Source organism: Ictalurus furcatus, chromosome 27, assembly GCF_023375685.1.
Source record: "Ictalurus furcatus strain D&B chromosome 27, Billie_1.0, whole genome shotgun sequence".
In the NCBI taxonomy this organism is placed as follows: domain Eukaryota; kingdom Metazoa; phylum Chordata; class Actinopteri; order Siluriformes; family Ictaluridae; genus Ictalurus; species Ictalurus furcatus.
Window position 1 is genome coordinate 8,515,147 of NC_071281.1, and position 16,949 is coordinate 8,532,095.

The following is a 16,949-nucleotide window of genomic DNA, read 5'->3' on the forward strand; positions in this document are numbered from 1 at the left end:
TAGAGCTTATTTAAAAGCCACCTCTTTTCGATGCATTTCTGGTTACCTCATCTCATTGCGTAATGCTTTGAGCTGATTCTGGAGCTGCTCGTTGGCCTCCTGCTGCTCCTCCAGGTCCCTCTGTAGTTTCTTCTTGCTGTGCTCCAGTCGGTCGATCTCCTCTTCTGCCTCATCCATCTGCCTCTTCAGAGCCTTCAGACGCAGGTTCAGCTGCACACACAGTGCCACATAAGATCAACCCCTGTACACCACGACTGAATTAACCCTTCTCATGCACGCACACCCACTCAATCCTACAATAACAAAAGACTCCGAGAGACTGGTGTGATGTGAGGGTAGGTTTGTTGTCTTCACCTGGTCCTTCTGATCCTGTAGCGAATGCTGCTCGTCATCCATCTGCATCACCATCTCCTTCACTTTACGCTCCAACCTACGGTTCACCAGCTGCAGGTTTGCACGGTCCCTGTCCAAATGAAAACATTACACAGGTAATTATACTGCATCCTGATTTTTTTCTACTGTTATAGCTATGATACTGTATCTTCCAACCTTTCTTCTGCTTCCAGTCTCTCCTCCAGTTCCTGGATACGGCTCTCTAGCTGAGCCACTAGCCCCTCTTTAGTAGACTTCTGTGAGCTCTCCAGATGAGATATTCTGCTCTTCAGGTCCTTATTCTATCAACAACAGTGTAAGGTCAGTACTCAGCAAAAGCTAACATCATGTTTATAACCATGCTAAGTGTTGTAAATTAAATGAGAGATAAAAAAAAAATCTATAAGTATATAGCAAAAAAAAAAAAACCTAGAATAATCATAATAAGATGATAAATAAAATATGACTTCCATTTCCATTTGTACAGAGATTTGATATGTTTGGTTAAGTGTGAATTTTTTTTTAACTCAAGTTTAGTCCAGGTACTGATCTCTGGAGAATCCTGTCGAATATTAAGTTTACCTATGTAAGAGTGCTCTGAAATTAACTCTCATATAACGCGAATGTAAAATGAATGGGGCTTTCTGTAACCCCCCTGGGAATCGCTGTGCTCTATAGCATGAAAGAGGCTTTTCATGTTTACCTGTCTGTCCAAGGCAAGCTTATCACACTCCAAGTCTTGTTTGCTGGCTCTCTCTTGCAGCAGCTCACTCCTCAAATGCTCCATCTGTCACACACCATCACACCACCATCAGACACACAACACAATCAAACACCGCAAACATATTGCACTGTAAACAAATGATACACAGGAAACATCTCAGGCAGTTTCATGTTGACACTTTTCCAGGGCGTATGTATTGTACAGTACTGTGCAAAAGCTTTAGGCACCCTATCTGTTTTAGTACAAACTTTGCTATAGATTTTTTTATTTTATGCCTTCTACATGATCGAGTCAGTACAAAAAGCATTTTAGATTTCCAAACGAGTTTTCCAGCACAAAATGAAATGATGCATGTCAGTAAAGAAAGCAGCATATTATGTAATTATGTAAGAGACACTTTTCAGACAAAAATATAATGAAGGCTGCTAGGATTCGCTGCAAAAATAAGAAGCATGTGAGACAGTCAAAATCTTGCAGAAGAACCGTGGCTGCTTCTGCAAGATGCTGAATAAAACTTACAGCTCATTTCCTTATAAAACTACACAAATTGCACTGGAGACTACTAATAATTTTTTTTAAAGCAAAGCGTCGTAAATAGCGGCTTTGTTTCTTTTATTACTTGTTACTGCTCTTTATAGTACTTTTTTTAATGTAGAAACATTTTATTTAATTATATTTGAAGGCATCTTTGCTCTACAGCATTTCTTTGCATGTGCCTAAGACTACTGCACAGTACTGGATAATGACTGGAACATTCTCAGTAATTTTCATTTTTCAGTTGAAGAGAAAAGGTCAGGTTTCAACTGAACTGCTCTTAGAAATTCTTGCCAGGCTACATTCTGAAACACACTTCCCCTACGTGAACTTCCGTGAAACAGCCAAAGTGTCTGAAACGCTGATCGCTGGGAGAACACTGTCTGCAGTGCTCTTACACCGCCATCATTCCTCACCTGGATGGACCTCTCAAAGCATGAAGAGTAATCACTAAAGACTAACCCTTGGACTCTGTAGAGCCGAGTCACAGATCCCACAATGCTACTGCTTATTAAACTATAAATCACAATGATTACTTAAGTATATGTAGTATTTAAAAGAACGTCTAAAAGTGAAAGAATGGCTTAGATGGTTTAACGTCAGATTCACACTATTTTCTGATCAAGTTTACCTCACACAAAATCTGTACATATCTGTATCACATCTGCTCACCCAGTTTATCAGTAATGTCACACAGATGTTCTGATGGATTCAGGACACAGTATGACTTAATGTAGTTTATAATCACAATTAAAACTTCACCACATTAAAGGAGCAGACATCTCTGATGAACAGAATCATCTTTTTGGTATCATCATGCCCATAATGGAGTTATGTGAATGATAATATAGCTCATTTTGAACTTGAAATTTGTCAATTTGGGCATTACATACAGTAGCTAAATAACGTTGTTAAGTATATGAACATTTGGGTATGCTTTAATGAAAAACATTTTAGGTGAGGCAGACTTCCAATTGTGTACATTTTACCAAATAATCAATTTTACGGCAAGTTCATTTTTATAGATAAGAAATGAAATCAGTAATCATATATAAATAAATATCCTGTACAAATATAAAATGAACCCTACAGCTGTGCTATATGATAAAGAGGAAACAGTCGCGCCTGTCCAGCTGAACAGTACAGGAGTGCAGTGAGTGATGCAGACAGAGGGAATAAAACATTATGAGAGGGAGATTGATAGGGAAACAACGAGAGGACGACTATCTGCTGGCATGAGGCAGTAATGGAGGATGATATTTTATGCCAATTAGTGTGTGACAGCAAGGCTCAGCGGTGAGCGATGGGGTGCGTGTATTGCCCTGCGCTGCGGGGCGCCGACTCAGCAGAGCACAGCACACTAATACACTCACACACACACACATGTGGAAACTCATCAGAAGGAGGGAGAGAGAGAGAGAAGAGCAGGAGATTACTCTCATTTAGACATTCCCATTTTGCACCTGGTGCCATGGGTCTCAGGTGTGCTCATCCTGATGCCCTCCCAACCCACCCCCACTGCCTCTTTAATGCCCCTCATTCCCTTAATCTACTTCCCTCTAAACCTTTACAGCGCTCCACCGTTTCCACGGAAACTCACCCTGGCCTCTCGGAGCACCATTGTGTCATTTTTTTTTGGCTCCATTCTCTAATTCCAGACCATCAATGCTACTGCATTCCCTCATCTATTCATCATTAGCTCAACTCGGATCCAGATTTGGCACATCTTAGCCACAATAAATGCCTCTCTACAGGTGTGTAAGTGTTTATGGACCTGATTATGTCATGGGAAAAGGAGTTTCTCCAAAAACAATAAGCAAGAAAAACCATATGGGGCTGAAACAGGGCAAAAGTTTAGGGTGTAAACATGCCCTTCCCATGTGATGTATGAAGCTGAAAATAAACAGAACTTTCCTTGCACACACACACACACACACACACATTTTCTATGCTCCTAAAAGTGCCAAGCTACCAAGTACTAAACTTCGAATGAATTTACATGACACTGTTCCAAAAAATCCTCAGCAGTTGAATTTTATCTGAATTTCAGATTCAAAAGAAGGAGAGTAGGTTGCGTGCAAACATTCAAACAATAAAACCTCTGCTCTGGGATTCCCGAATCCTCTGTCTCATAAATGGAGGTAGAGTGAAGCCTGAGAAGCCTGGCAACTCGGGTATTTTGGCTGAGGCACTGCATTAGAAAGAGCTCCTAACTGATGCAAGAAAATTGGACAGGCAATGTTACATGATGGGACAGCCTGCCTGAGCAGCCGATTACGCAAGATCCTCTTACAATACAATATCCCATCATCCAAATCCCTCTCACACACAGCGCTGGCAGAAAACAAGGCTGGACAGACCCATTCACAGAGCAGCCTGTGTGGTGTTTTAATGTGTTTACATGTTAAATATGTGAGAGTATAACTGACTCTAATTCCCATTTCAGTTCCTTCAGTAGTGTTAAACATCTGATACATTCTAAAAAAAACGTGTTGTGAGAAATGCTCACCTGTTCTCTAGTTCGATCAATTCTGTCCATCAGCAGGTCCCCATTCTGTCTTTCCTCATCCAGTTCCATCTCCAGACGAGATATCTGCTCCTGCAGGAACGTAGTACACTCATCATCATCAGCATCATCTTACAGTACTGTTAAATGTAGTCATTTAAATCATTAAATCAATGAATGTTTTTAATGCCCCAGACACTAATGAGCCTAACAGCATCTCTGTATATTTACCCTAAGAATAACAAATGCCATCAGTGAATATGTACAAAAATGCTAATTGGAAATGCCCTCTCATTCAAATAGCTAACATCTAGAGAGTAGGTCAGCATAACTGGGACTTCAGAATAGTATTCTTGATTTGTATAGATTTGTCAAATCTGTAAAAATGAACTCTTATGACTCAATACAAAAAAAAAAAAAAACCCCAGCAGAAACCTCTTCATCAACGAGTTCTGATCTAAACACATTCTAGGGCTTCTGCTCAGAAATCATGGAGGATTCAGAGTTGAAGGACCGCTCCAATACACTTTTCCGTATCGGAGGTGATCCAGGTACAATGGACTGCACAATTAGTCAAATGTGCTACTTAACATTGATGCTTTAACTAGTAGTTACTATTAGCTGTTTCTGTGCAAGGGAACTCTACAAATTTATAATTAAAGACTGATTAGGAGCCACAGAATGGACAACTAACAGACAACAGAGATATTATTATAAATACACAGGTCTTGTTAAAGAAGTTTCTATTGATTATAAAGTTTAACATTTGAACTGGGCTGATTTGTGTGTACGTGTGTTTTTTTTTTGTGTGTACCTCTAACAGTTTGATTTGTCTGGCTTTGTCGTTACTCTGCACTTTGGTGTCTGCATCCACTTCCAGCTCAAAGACCTTCTGTTGCAAAGCTGTCGCTCGCTCTTCTGCCTCATCTCTCTCTCTCTTACAAAGCTGCAGGTCTTCTTCCAACTGTCCCACCTACACACAAACACACATACAAAATACAAGTACTTAGACAATCAGGCAATTATCCCTACCAACACTTGCAGCCCAAATAATATGGCTGCTAATATTGTTCTTATATATATGTATCCCTGTATAAACCTACAATCCCCTCCAAAAGTCCTGTAACGGCAAGGCCAATTCTTTTGTTTTTGCCACACACACACACACACACACAAGACAATCGAGTTTGAGATCAAAAGATGAATACGAGACGACAGATCAGAATTTCAGCTTTCATTTGCTGATATTTACATCTAGATGTGTTAAACAGATTAGAACATGGCAACTTTGGTGTTAGACCACCCACTCTTTAGGTGTGCAAAAGTATTGGAACAGTTAGTCAACATAAATAACACTTTATATTTGGTTGCATATCACTTGCTTGCAATAACTGCCAATGACACTTGACGGATGTTTTAGATCACGAGCAGATCCTTTTGTTCTCCCCTTTGGCCCTTCCATTACTTTGGTAAAGGTTAATCTTTGTTCCAGAACTTTCGTGGCTCATCTCTGTATTTCTTTGTGAAGTCCAGTCTGGCTTTCTGATTCTTACTGCTGATGAGTGGTTTGCATCTTGTTGTATGGCTTCTATATTTCTGCTCTCAAAGTCTTCTTTGAACAGTGGATTGTGCTACCTTCACCCCTTCCCTGTGGAAGTTGTTGATGATGTCACTGACTGTTATTTTGGGGTTTTTCTTCACTGCTCTCACAATGTTGCTGTCATCAGCTGCTGTTTTCCTTGGCCGACCCGTTCCATGTCTAGTTGTTAGTACACCAGGGGCTTCGTTTTTTTTTTTCAAGACATTCCAAATTGTTGTATTGGCCATGCCCAGTGTGTGTTCAATGCCTCTGCTTGATTTTTCCTCTTTTCTCAGCTTCAAAATAGCTTGTTTTTCCTTGCATAGACAGCTCTCTGGTCTTCATATTGGCTTATCCCTTTTAACAACAAATGCAGTCTTCACAGCGGAAGTGGAAGGGCTCAAAACAAGAGCAGACATTCAGAACTATTAATTGTTTAAACAATCAATTTAACAGCGCACGCCTGGGCAACAAGAAACACCTGTCAGTCACATGTTCCAATATTTTTAATCACTTGAAAAATGGGTGGTTTCAATCAAAGTCGTTTAACACATCTAGATGTAAATATCAGGAAATGAAAGCTGAAATTCTGATCTATCGTCTCATATTCATCTTTTGATCTCAAACTCAAATGTCTTCCTGGTCCGATACTTTTGGAGAGGACTGTATGTGTATACAACTATGCATGTGTGAGATTTGGGCAATTTCATGCAGTTTGCATGTTGCTAAACTGGTGGCTATAAGCTTTCCTTACATGTTAACAACATTAGTCTCTTGGCTGTAAACAAATACGTAGCAAATTTCAGATTATAAACATATCTTATATCTTGGATAACTACATTTGGGATAAGATGGAAACTTTATATTACAAATGAGTTACATTTTCAATAATATTGTAGTCTGGAGCACATACTGTACCACATGTTTCAACTTAACATTCTTGCACAACACACATTCCTGCCAAATAAGATCCTTCACAGATTCCTTCATCAAGAACACTCACACTTGATCTTTCAATAGGAGGAAAAAAAATTCTCAAAGGCTTCAAAAAGAGATGAAAAACCAAAAATAAAAACCCCAAAGCAAACAAGGGGCGTGTGTAACAGAAAGACAGCAGATAATACCAGTAGTCTAAACGTATTATGTGTAGTGGGAGTGTGTCTGGTGTAAGTATGCGTGCATAATAAAGGTTGTGTGTTTAGGGAGTTGAAGCAAAGTCGTATCAGAGCTGAGGATGCAGCTGCATGAACAACTTAGAAGTATGTGCATCAGAGCAAAGCCTGTGTGTGTGTGTGTGTGTGTGTGTATTATAGGGTCTCAGGGGATGAGGAGTCAGCAGGTCAACACTCGGACTCTCCCATCTCAGCAAAACACATCCTCCTCTTCCTACACACACAGCTGTGTACAGGGGAAGGGCCTGCATGTTACATCTCTTCTGTTTGTTTTTTTTCTTCCTTTTCAACAGTCTCATGCAAACTAGCTTTAGAGTATACATACACACACACACACCTCACTCTCTCTCACACACACACACACACACACACACTCAAACACACACACACATAGAACTGATTATGCGAAGTAGCTATCTCTCCACTTCAGTTTTGGGCAACTTGTTCCTCACAGCATGCTCGTTTGAAGAACTCACTATTACCATATCAAACAATAACATTCCACACATGCCAGAGTGCTGATGGGCTAACTGCATCCCATCAGCTGAGGTCAAGGGTCACTGGGTTTTTTGAGTGTGAAATGGGTTAGATCTTTGCTTTGTTGAAGAGCCTGAGCTTTTAAAGGAATACTTCAGCAGTTTATCCCCCCCACACACACCCCCCCATCCCCACCCCTCAAACTAATCTACTATATCTGTAGTGTATAAAGGATGATCATGGACAGGAATTTGGACACATTTCCCTATAACCGAGAAAAGAAAGCAAAAACCTGTTTACTCCAAACTCCAGTTATGCTGGAAACCTAGAGGGAGTCACTAAAGGTTTTTGCTAAATGTATTGTTGTTAAACATATTCATTAATTCTTCCATTAACGGTGTTTGTAGATTGAACTCTAAATCTAAGTCCAAGAAAACATTTCAAAATTGTTCACAGTAACCACACATACATTGATCGTACTATAAACGTAATCGCCAGAACTCTGGGCACAGAAACCAAAAGAATACAACACCCAAAGTAGAAGGTAAGGGAAGAAAATGAAAATATTTAACTTATGCAAAATATGTGTTGTCACATGATACTAGAGTATTTATATTGAAATATTACTTCTAAAGAACTCTTCTGCTCTTCCTGGTGGTGTGTTGTATGCTGTTATATACAGTAGTCTTGATAATAGGACGAACTTTTTGAAACGACAGTAAAAAAAATGTCTCTAGATACACAGTATAGAAATAAGGTTGAGCCATTTTAACATAAACAACAAACTACAAATTCTGACAAACTTTCAAGGATAGTATTACATTGTGTGTGTGTATGTGTGTGTGTGTGTGTGTGTGTGTGTGTGTGTGTTATTCCAAGTCACCTCACATTTCAATAGATATGACCTTGCAAGCCAATTCAAGGCTTCTGAAGGGGAAAAGGGTTCACACACACACACACACACACACACACACAAACGCACACACACGCACACACAAATGCACACACAAACGCACACACAAACGCACACACACACATCTGCTATCCACATAGATGCTACATATTTTATTTATATTTCCCATTGATTAGTTTTCTTCTAAATGCAAGATATCCTTGAGTTTGTCAGAACTTACAGTGTCCCCTGCCTTTTGCCCCGAGTCCCTGGGAGAGGCTCAGGACTCCCCGTGACACTATGTAGGACAAGCCATATGGAATACGGATGGAAGAAGGATGGATGGACTCACTCACTCACCCGTGTGTGCACACACATATATACAGGTGCGCAGACACGCACACACACACACACAACCCTGGAATCCACGCTGACAGAATAGCTTGTACTCCAGTCTATCTATTGCAGTAAGGTTTCAGTAATCTACTGTATGTGCAAACACTGCTCTCGATCATATAAATATCTCTGGTGTCTGTGGCTGGTATTTCTGAGAAACCGTCAAACTGCACAGCAAAACATGCAGGTTTCCAGGACCCTTCATATGACATTTGTTTACAGGTGAACTGGGGAGTTGTTAATGATGAGTAGTTGCGCGTCCCGCCCAACCAACCTCCTCCTGCAGAGACTTGGCAGTGATGCGAGATTTCTCCAGCTCCAGACTGCCGTCTCGCAGCTGCCTCTGGAGCTCAGCCAGCTCCCTCCTGTTCTTCTCTTTGTAGGTGTCGATCTGCTCCTGCAACTCCTGCGTGGAGCTCTGAGATGCCTCCACGATCTCACACATCTACACACACACACACACACATGCACAAACACAGTTAATACAATATAGCTGGTGCTCAGGGTTGCATAGACTATTCAACTGTTATATTCACTAGTGACCTTTGTAGGGAGGTTGACTAGAGAAGAGAAAAAACAGAGAGGCAGACGGTAAAGAACGCAGCTAAACCTACTACATTAATCTGAAAATATTTCAGACTAGATGAAGCCAATTCTACAGTCAACTGGGTTGGGAATTTTTAATATTTTTTTAATCACTTCCACATCACTTTTGCTGTTCAGTGCAGAGGTGTTCTGACCAATCCCTTCCAATCCAGCAGTTATTTTTGTTGTTCTTTACAGCTAAAGAATAATTTCATAAAAATCCTTGCACGATCCAATTCCCTCGGACCACATTTGATACTGTAGTGTCATGCCTGGAAAAACTCCCAGCCAATACTATAGATATAGCATCCTCTATCCAAGGAAGGTCGCTCACTGGGCTATATGAAGGCTCTGCTGATGGACATGTACTGTACAATCTTAGTTCCAGAATCAACTGATTTCAGCTGAGCCACCACAGCATTTTAAGAATGGCTAGTGTGATATACTATGATATATGTAAAATATGATATATAATATTATAATATTATTTTGTGCATTAATTACATGGTTGTATTTATTTTGATTGTTAACAGTGTAGTGTAAAGCAGCATGGAAGCAGGAAATTTGTTGCCTGTGCATGGTTACCTGAAGTGCAGTATGAAGTGTTCTTTACTGTTGTTTATAATAAATTGCCTCAATGTCCTCAGTCAGTTTTATCTTTAACTACGGAAAAGACGACTAGTAGATCAAATTTTGTATTACTGGTTAACTAATAAATGTCGAGCAAGCCCTAGTTGGTATTTTATAGTCTATAGTTAAAAATCTATAATGTTTTATGTATAATGTATGTACAATTATGTATAACGGGTAACGGAAGCGATCATGACAATTAATCGAGCATTTCTGTATCAGTAAAGTCTGACACTTAAAACAAACATCTTTTTATTACGAGAAATCATGCTCCCTGTGAAGGAGGTGTGGCCTACAACCCTTTAAAGCTAAAACTTTTTTCCTGAAATGTTTGCATAATGCTGAATCCTATTGTACATATTGTATTTTGCTGACAGAATTCTAAATTTTGTTATATGAAATAACTGGATGTTATCATATGACCACAGACCACATATCAAGATGCAGGTCATATCAACTCTTATGATGATGATGAAAAATGTTTAAGAATAAATTCCATACTGTTTATAATGAGTAAAAAAAAAATCAAAAAAGAATTGTACTGACAAACTCCACAGTAAAGTACGTGTTCCTTGTGTCTCACCTCCCTCTGCAGCTTTTCCACAGTCCTGTCTAGCAGTCTCCGCTCCTCCTCAATCTCGTTCTTCGTGTTTTTAAACTGCTCCTTCTGAATCCTTTCCTCCTTCAGACGTTCCTCCAGGTCTCTGTGCTCCTGGGTCAGTTTGGTCAAGTTTCTCTGTGGAGAACAGACACTAAAATGTTAGGATATTTCTACAAACAAAACGTGAAGTGCAGGCTGTGCATCCTCTGACCAGGCACTTTAGTGTGAGGTATATCGACAGTGGATAATGTTGTAAGAAACGTGACCCACCTGCACGTCTTCCAAGCGTACGGTCAGAGCTCGATTTACACGGCTCATTTCTTGTTCTTCTTCCTTGACCTCGTTGAAAGACTCCTCGACTTGCCTCTTCTCTTTCTGCAGTGGCACATAAACAAATGACTTGTTTCAAATGTCAGGGATGTTGTGGACCTGGTTTGCGTTTTCATTGCGCTGGAGGAATTGTGGCTAATGTAAAACAACAAGCGTGATACAAACTTGGTGATGGATACGACATTTCAGCACAGCGACACAGCAAACATGGAGACAACCGAGACTGAAGAAGATCATATATGAATGGTCTACTTGCAATATTTATTAGATTTTAATTTCGTTAACATTTTCTGAAGTTTATGAGCATGTACAATTTCTCAATATGGCAGAAACCATGTTCAATTAGTGACTGATGCCAAGTGCAACATCTGAGGGAAATGTTGATATTGGAGAAGGTTTTGTCTTATAGACAGTACATTGTCCTTATAGAGGACTTAATAGTTAAATGCTAGCTAGCTAAACATTTAGTCTCAGTCATTGTGTTTTCACTATAACGTCTTGAATGACAAGTGTATCATGTGTTCGCCTTCACATGTTACACCGTATAACAATAGTCGTACACTTTACTGTTTTGCTTTATTGTGCGCATGTAGGTTTTTAAGCCCTAAGCAGCCATGCATTATTATTTTTAAATTTCTTTCTTGTTTTCTCGTGATCGCGACATAACAAAAAACTTCTCACGACGTCATTTTATCACGAGAAAATGTTGCGCCTTGTGAATGGGACTCGTGTTTCATGCACGTTGACATCTTTGCCATCGCCATCATAAATTTAATAAGTGTCCACTGTAGAGATGGACTTTATCTCCGCATTAAGAGAGAGGGGTGTCCCCTTCTCAAGTGTCGGACACTAACGAGGAAGTTGTTAATCATGACAGACATGAAGCTACTTCAGCTTGTCCCTGATCAAAGTAAAAATGAATCTGCTCAACCATGCTGCTAAGCTTTTGCTGCCTCCAGAACAATAAAAACAAACATGTTATTTCGAGTACACAGAAATATTAAGTCGTGATCATGAGAAAACAACTATTTTGTTATGCAAAGATCACGAGAAAACAAGAAACAAGGAAAATAATAATACATGGCCACTTAGAACATCCGATGAGCACACATTAAGTGCAATTTCATGTTGCAAGACTTGTTTGACGTTTGTACAAAAGACACCGCTGAGACATATTTTGACTTGCCACAGAAGTAAGAACAGTGGTAACTAGAAATTATGCTTTGCCTGTTACGCTGTGTTGTCTCTTTAGTAATTGCTAGGTAGCTAAATGCAGGACTTTAAAACACCATGTTTGACCTGTTAGCAATGTTCAATACAGAAGCTCCACCCCAGTAGTTCACAGTCTACAGGAAAGTACCTACTCTGGATCATTAATCTTGTCCGAAATTCCTCTGCTGGAAGACTGGGTACTTTCAGTTCCCAAAAAAGTTCCTGTGCTGGAAACGTGTGCACTAACACATAGTCATTCTTTCTCCATGGCCAGTCCAATTTCCCATAATATCTGTGGTTTAGTGCGTGACTCTCACCTCCAGACGTCTGGCTTTCTCCTCTAGCTTGCTCTCCTGCAGCTTGGCCTCGTCGATGATGCGGTTGAGTTTGGCCACCTCGTTCTCCAGCTCTTGCACTCTCCTCCTCAGCCGCTCGACCTCCTGAGAGAGCCGACCTGCCTGACCCACTGCCGCCCCCTTCGCTGCCTCCACCTCTGACTTCTCTTTAGACACCGCTACATTACTCTGTACAGAGAGAGAGAGATGGAGAGAAAGAGGTTCATTAATAACCCTACAATATATTTACTATTAACCAGGCTGAACTCAGGAGGTTTAAGCACTGATTTTATCCTAACACACAAAAAACAAATCTCCCAGGCTTTCAGTGACCACCTGAGCCCCTGCTTGAAGTGACGCTGGCCTACACAAAAGAACTGCTGCCAGGAACAGATCGAGGAGATTTAAGTGAGCGGTTCAATCCAGATAATCTGTCCAGTCCATTTAGAGTCACTTGAGCATGACCACTACAGTTTCTCAATGGCCCTGCATATGCTTTGTTAAAGACTGTTCTTGGCTCCTTAAGCTTGAGCACTTATTGCTTGTTAAGTGTTTGTCTGTAAACAAATTGGGCCAAGTTCCACTGGTGGATTCAAGGCAGAATTTGGGGTTTGAATTTGGGTTAACTCTAATCTATCCATGCCAACTTTTAAGAATGGAGGAACCTGTCTTTTCGGGTCTGCTGTATGAGTAATGCTTTCAGAAACTAAATGCTGTATTCGTGTGTGTTTATTAAAAGATTTTGCTTGGGGTATTTACTAATTTGAAATTGTATCCAAATGTTCTGATAGCTCAGAGTCCAAGGGCTGTGATAAAATGTTGACGCTGCTCAATCCTAAGAGATCAATTGTTAGTGCAATTACAGTGTAATTTTAGTCACATTGAGTATGCACATCTGATGGAAATGTTAATAGTCCAGACAGGTTTTTTTTAATTTCCCAGATATTTTTTATGTATCACCCTTGTGAAGAAAAGACTTAATAGTTATATACTAGCTTGCTAAATTGTTAATTTTAGACATGTAGCTAGTTTCAGTGCTTGAGATCCATACATTCCAGTTGCCTAGCAACAGTCTTCTCACTAGTTTAACCACTTTTATGGTGAGTGTATTGTGTTCGCCTTCCTACGTCAAACCACACATGATCTTTCTGGTGTCCCAGTGACTTTGAATGACAATAGAATATTGCAAATCGACTTGAAGATGAGATTAAGCAATGCTCATCCTCTTTTTAGGGCACATCATGAGGAGCCAACAATGACACTTTATATGTCAAGCGAGAAGCTGCTGGTATCCTGTCACTAACAACAGGAAACTTATACATGGCACTGTTTGTTTTAGAACTAGAAGAACTGGTATAATGTTAGTTGCGTATCCAGTCATGTTAAACAACAGGTTTGGCAATCTATAGCAAGAAAACAAATCTTTTCACCAGACAACTTTGTGATGTTGTATATGTTGTGACCTGGATAATTTATAATCACAACCTCAAATCAAATCAAGATATTGTTGGCGAAACAATAATGAATATGCACATGGAAAAAAGAACCACACAAGCAGGCTTACAGTTTCTGGTCTGAGTTTTTATTTAAGATCTACATTGCTTTAGCCCTTTACCTGTAATCTAAAATTAAAAACATAAACGTGGCTCTACAATACAGGCAGGACTGCGGGTTTGTTAAAGCATTATGTGTAGACATTCCTCTGGGGAAAAGATTAAGAGGCAACAGTGCTAATCAATGTTCTATTATACATATCTGGTAGACTTGGGCTGAAATGAGAATAGTCACACACACCCACTTACACAACTATATAAAAGACTCAGGAACAGGAAAACAGGAAAACTATCTGCACCTACAAAACCTGAAATACTTCTGCCGTGTTGGAAGGAAACTGAAATTACAAACCCAACGATCAGTTCCTATGTATGTTTGCATTTTGCAAGTTTGTGTTTGCCATTTCACAGCAAGTGTAACAGCTACTTATTAGCAAGATTTATGTCTGTTCTGTTTATAGTCCAAAGTCCTGAAGCCCCTTGTCCAGTTTGTTTGTTTCAGTGTGTTTGTGTGCGAGTTGTAAAAATCACACTGCAGACAGAAAGAGATAGATCATTAACGACCACACATCCCAATCTCACCCCTGAACTACACAGGTAGAAACAAGAAAGCTGGATAATACAGACATACCACCTACATGATATCAAGACTAAACAATGTGTGATTTCCATGTTCAAATGGAAATCGTGCTTTCGACAGGGAAGGCCATACAAATGTTAAATCTCTTGAGAACACTTTTGCTCGGACACCAATCATGATCGCTAGCTGATGACTGCTGCTAGCACATAGCTGACAAAAAAGTAAAACCATAGTAAACACAGAAAGAAGACAAAACCAACAGGAATATCAACATTTCTCTCAGATATGTTGGTAAATTCCTAAGAAAGGACTCTGCGCTAATAGAAATACACTGAGATATCTTGCATCGACTGCAAACCAAACACTCATGAGCTCCACTATACTGGGTCATTCATAGTGAAAATTCTTAAAATGCCCCCATTTAAACACATCAACAGCTAATTTGTAACCCGTTAAACTGTGCTGAGCTCTAGACGGAACTTTTAGTACACTCTACAGCTCAGAGGCTGACATTGAAATCTTGAGTTATTTGGTATTACTTTAAATATAATATTTATTATGTATTTAAATATATAAAAATAATAAAATGGACATATTTTATGTTTACAAACATACTGTGAAAATATGATAACCATGATAACCAACAATTATACACCTGTACACACCTGTTGCTCCATTAAACCACAATTGTAACATATTGTAATAATAATATAACTACAATTATAGTCCAATATAATGTTCTTCCTTCAATTTCTTCTATTTTACATTACGTTTTAGCTTATGTAATGCCGCTTCATTATCTTATGTACAATGTATTATGACTAAAAAAGCCTGCATTGTGTTTTTACGAGAGTGGGATACCGGTTGGGGGGGGGGGGGGGGACCTACTTGCGTCCTTCTTGACCAGCCCTTATCAAAACCAAGCAATAAGGATATCTTATGCTGACACTTATCTCACCAATTTTCTACTCAGGTAGACTGGGGGAAAAAAGTAAACACTGCCTCTGTATAAACGTTTGCCTATGACCTTTTGGTGGCCTGTAATGAATTCAGAAATGAAGGACATTTTGTGCTGGTCTCAGTGAAGGCATGCCTCGCCTTTTCACTGATCACTCTGTGTCCGGACACAGTTTATCATCTCAAACAGCTAAGGACAATCTACAGAGAATGATTCAAACAACTTCTAAACAACTAAAATAAAGCTGTGTCTAACTATTACATCAAAGTAGAAAAAATAGAAGGCGACATTGTTTCCTGCAGTGGAGACCCTTTAGCATGACTGAGACAATGGGACAAAAAAAATCCACCCCAGGATGCATAGAGGGTGTTGGAGCCATTGGTGCAGTGATGAGGGATGTGGGGGATACAGCGGGAAGAGCTGGGACTCTGGACTCTTGCTCCATTTGATCAAGCTTTGCTTCCTACCCTTCATTCTTTTACACAAATCTTGGCCTGGGCAGACACATAAAAGCTTGCTTAGACTAGAAAAAAGAAATTAGAATAAAGAGAGAAAGCAAGGAAGAAAGCTTAAAGAAATAGTAAATGACAAGGCAAAAAGACTGAGATAAGCAGGTAAGAGAAAGAAAGTAAGTGTGTGTGTGTGCGGGGAGCGAGAGCGAGAGAGAGAGAGAGAGTGAGAGAGAGAGAAGCAGAAAAGAGATTAATAACAGAGAGGAAGGACAAAGATAGATAAAGACTGAGAAATAACTGAGTGGAGAAGAATGAAAGTTATTGAGAAAGAGAAAACGCGTGTGAGAAAATTACAAAAAAAAAAGACTGAAAGCGAAAGAACAGAAAGTGAAAAAGTGACAAACTATAAGGGAGATCCCGATTCTGAGTGTTTTTTTATTGCCCCCAATTCAGAGAGGGAGTGAGAAGTGGTCGAGCTGAAGGACTCTCCAGTTTACACACCCTTTTATTCATAGTTGGATATTAACCAGCATTGTGAGAACTTTACAAAGCTGAGCACCAACAACACTGGAAGCCATGTGAGACTCAGTAAGTGTGCTTAATCAAAATCACAATGGTTTTCTGAAGGTTTTCTCCGGTCAGTAAAAAACACTCTACATTCCTGTCTAAATCGGATGCAGAGCCAAGAGTCTTAAGAATAAAGTTTACAATAGTCCTAAATACATAGCAGGGACAATAAACCTGTCTACAGCAATCCACAACCAAAACACGCAGGGCTTAATTCTTCTGTGCTTTCACATTCACAATGCAAAATCTGCTTAATCCACTCTCAAATCATCAAAGCTGAAATGTAAAGAGCTGCAATCGGAGTGGAAAAATTTCCCAAAGCCATAGTGAACTGAGGACAAACGTATTTTAATCCTAGGTGTGTAATATAGTGCAGTCCTCTGAGGATTAGAGTCAGAGTCACTCTATCCATCTCACTGATGCTGTGTGTTTGTCCAGGAAACAAAAGCCAATGTCAAACACCATCCTGTTGCCTGAAGCTTCATATTCTGAAC

At 39.7% G+C, this 16,949-nt stretch overlaps 1 protein-coding gene across 1 annotated transcript in view; it reads right to left on the minus strand.

Moving 5' to 3' along the window:
- Positions 1-16,949, minus strand: part of cgnl1 (cingulin-like 1) — a 38,898-nt gene that overhangs the window by 4,616 nt on the left and 17,333 nt on the right. Inside the window, exons 9-18 of the mRNA XM_053616761.1 lie at positions 12,328-12,534; positions 10,739-10,843; positions 10,451-10,603; positions 8,927-9,097; positions 4,951-5,109; positions 4,140-4,229; positions 1,076-1,159; positions 550-674; positions 355-463; positions 47-210 (exon numbers count right to left, since the gene is read on the minus strand). Of these exons, the coding sequence (XP_053472736.1) occupies positions 47-210; positions 355-463; positions 550-674; positions 1,076-1,159; positions 4,140-4,229; positions 4,951-5,109; positions 8,927-9,097; positions 10,451-10,603; positions 10,739-10,843; positions 12,328-12,534 (1,367 nt within the window). The remainder of the gene's footprint in view (positions 1-46; positions 211-354; positions 464-549; positions 675-1,075; positions 1,160-4,139; positions 4,230-4,950; positions 5,110-8,926; positions 9,098-10,450; positions 10,604-10,738; positions 10,844-12,327; positions 12,535-16,949) is intronic.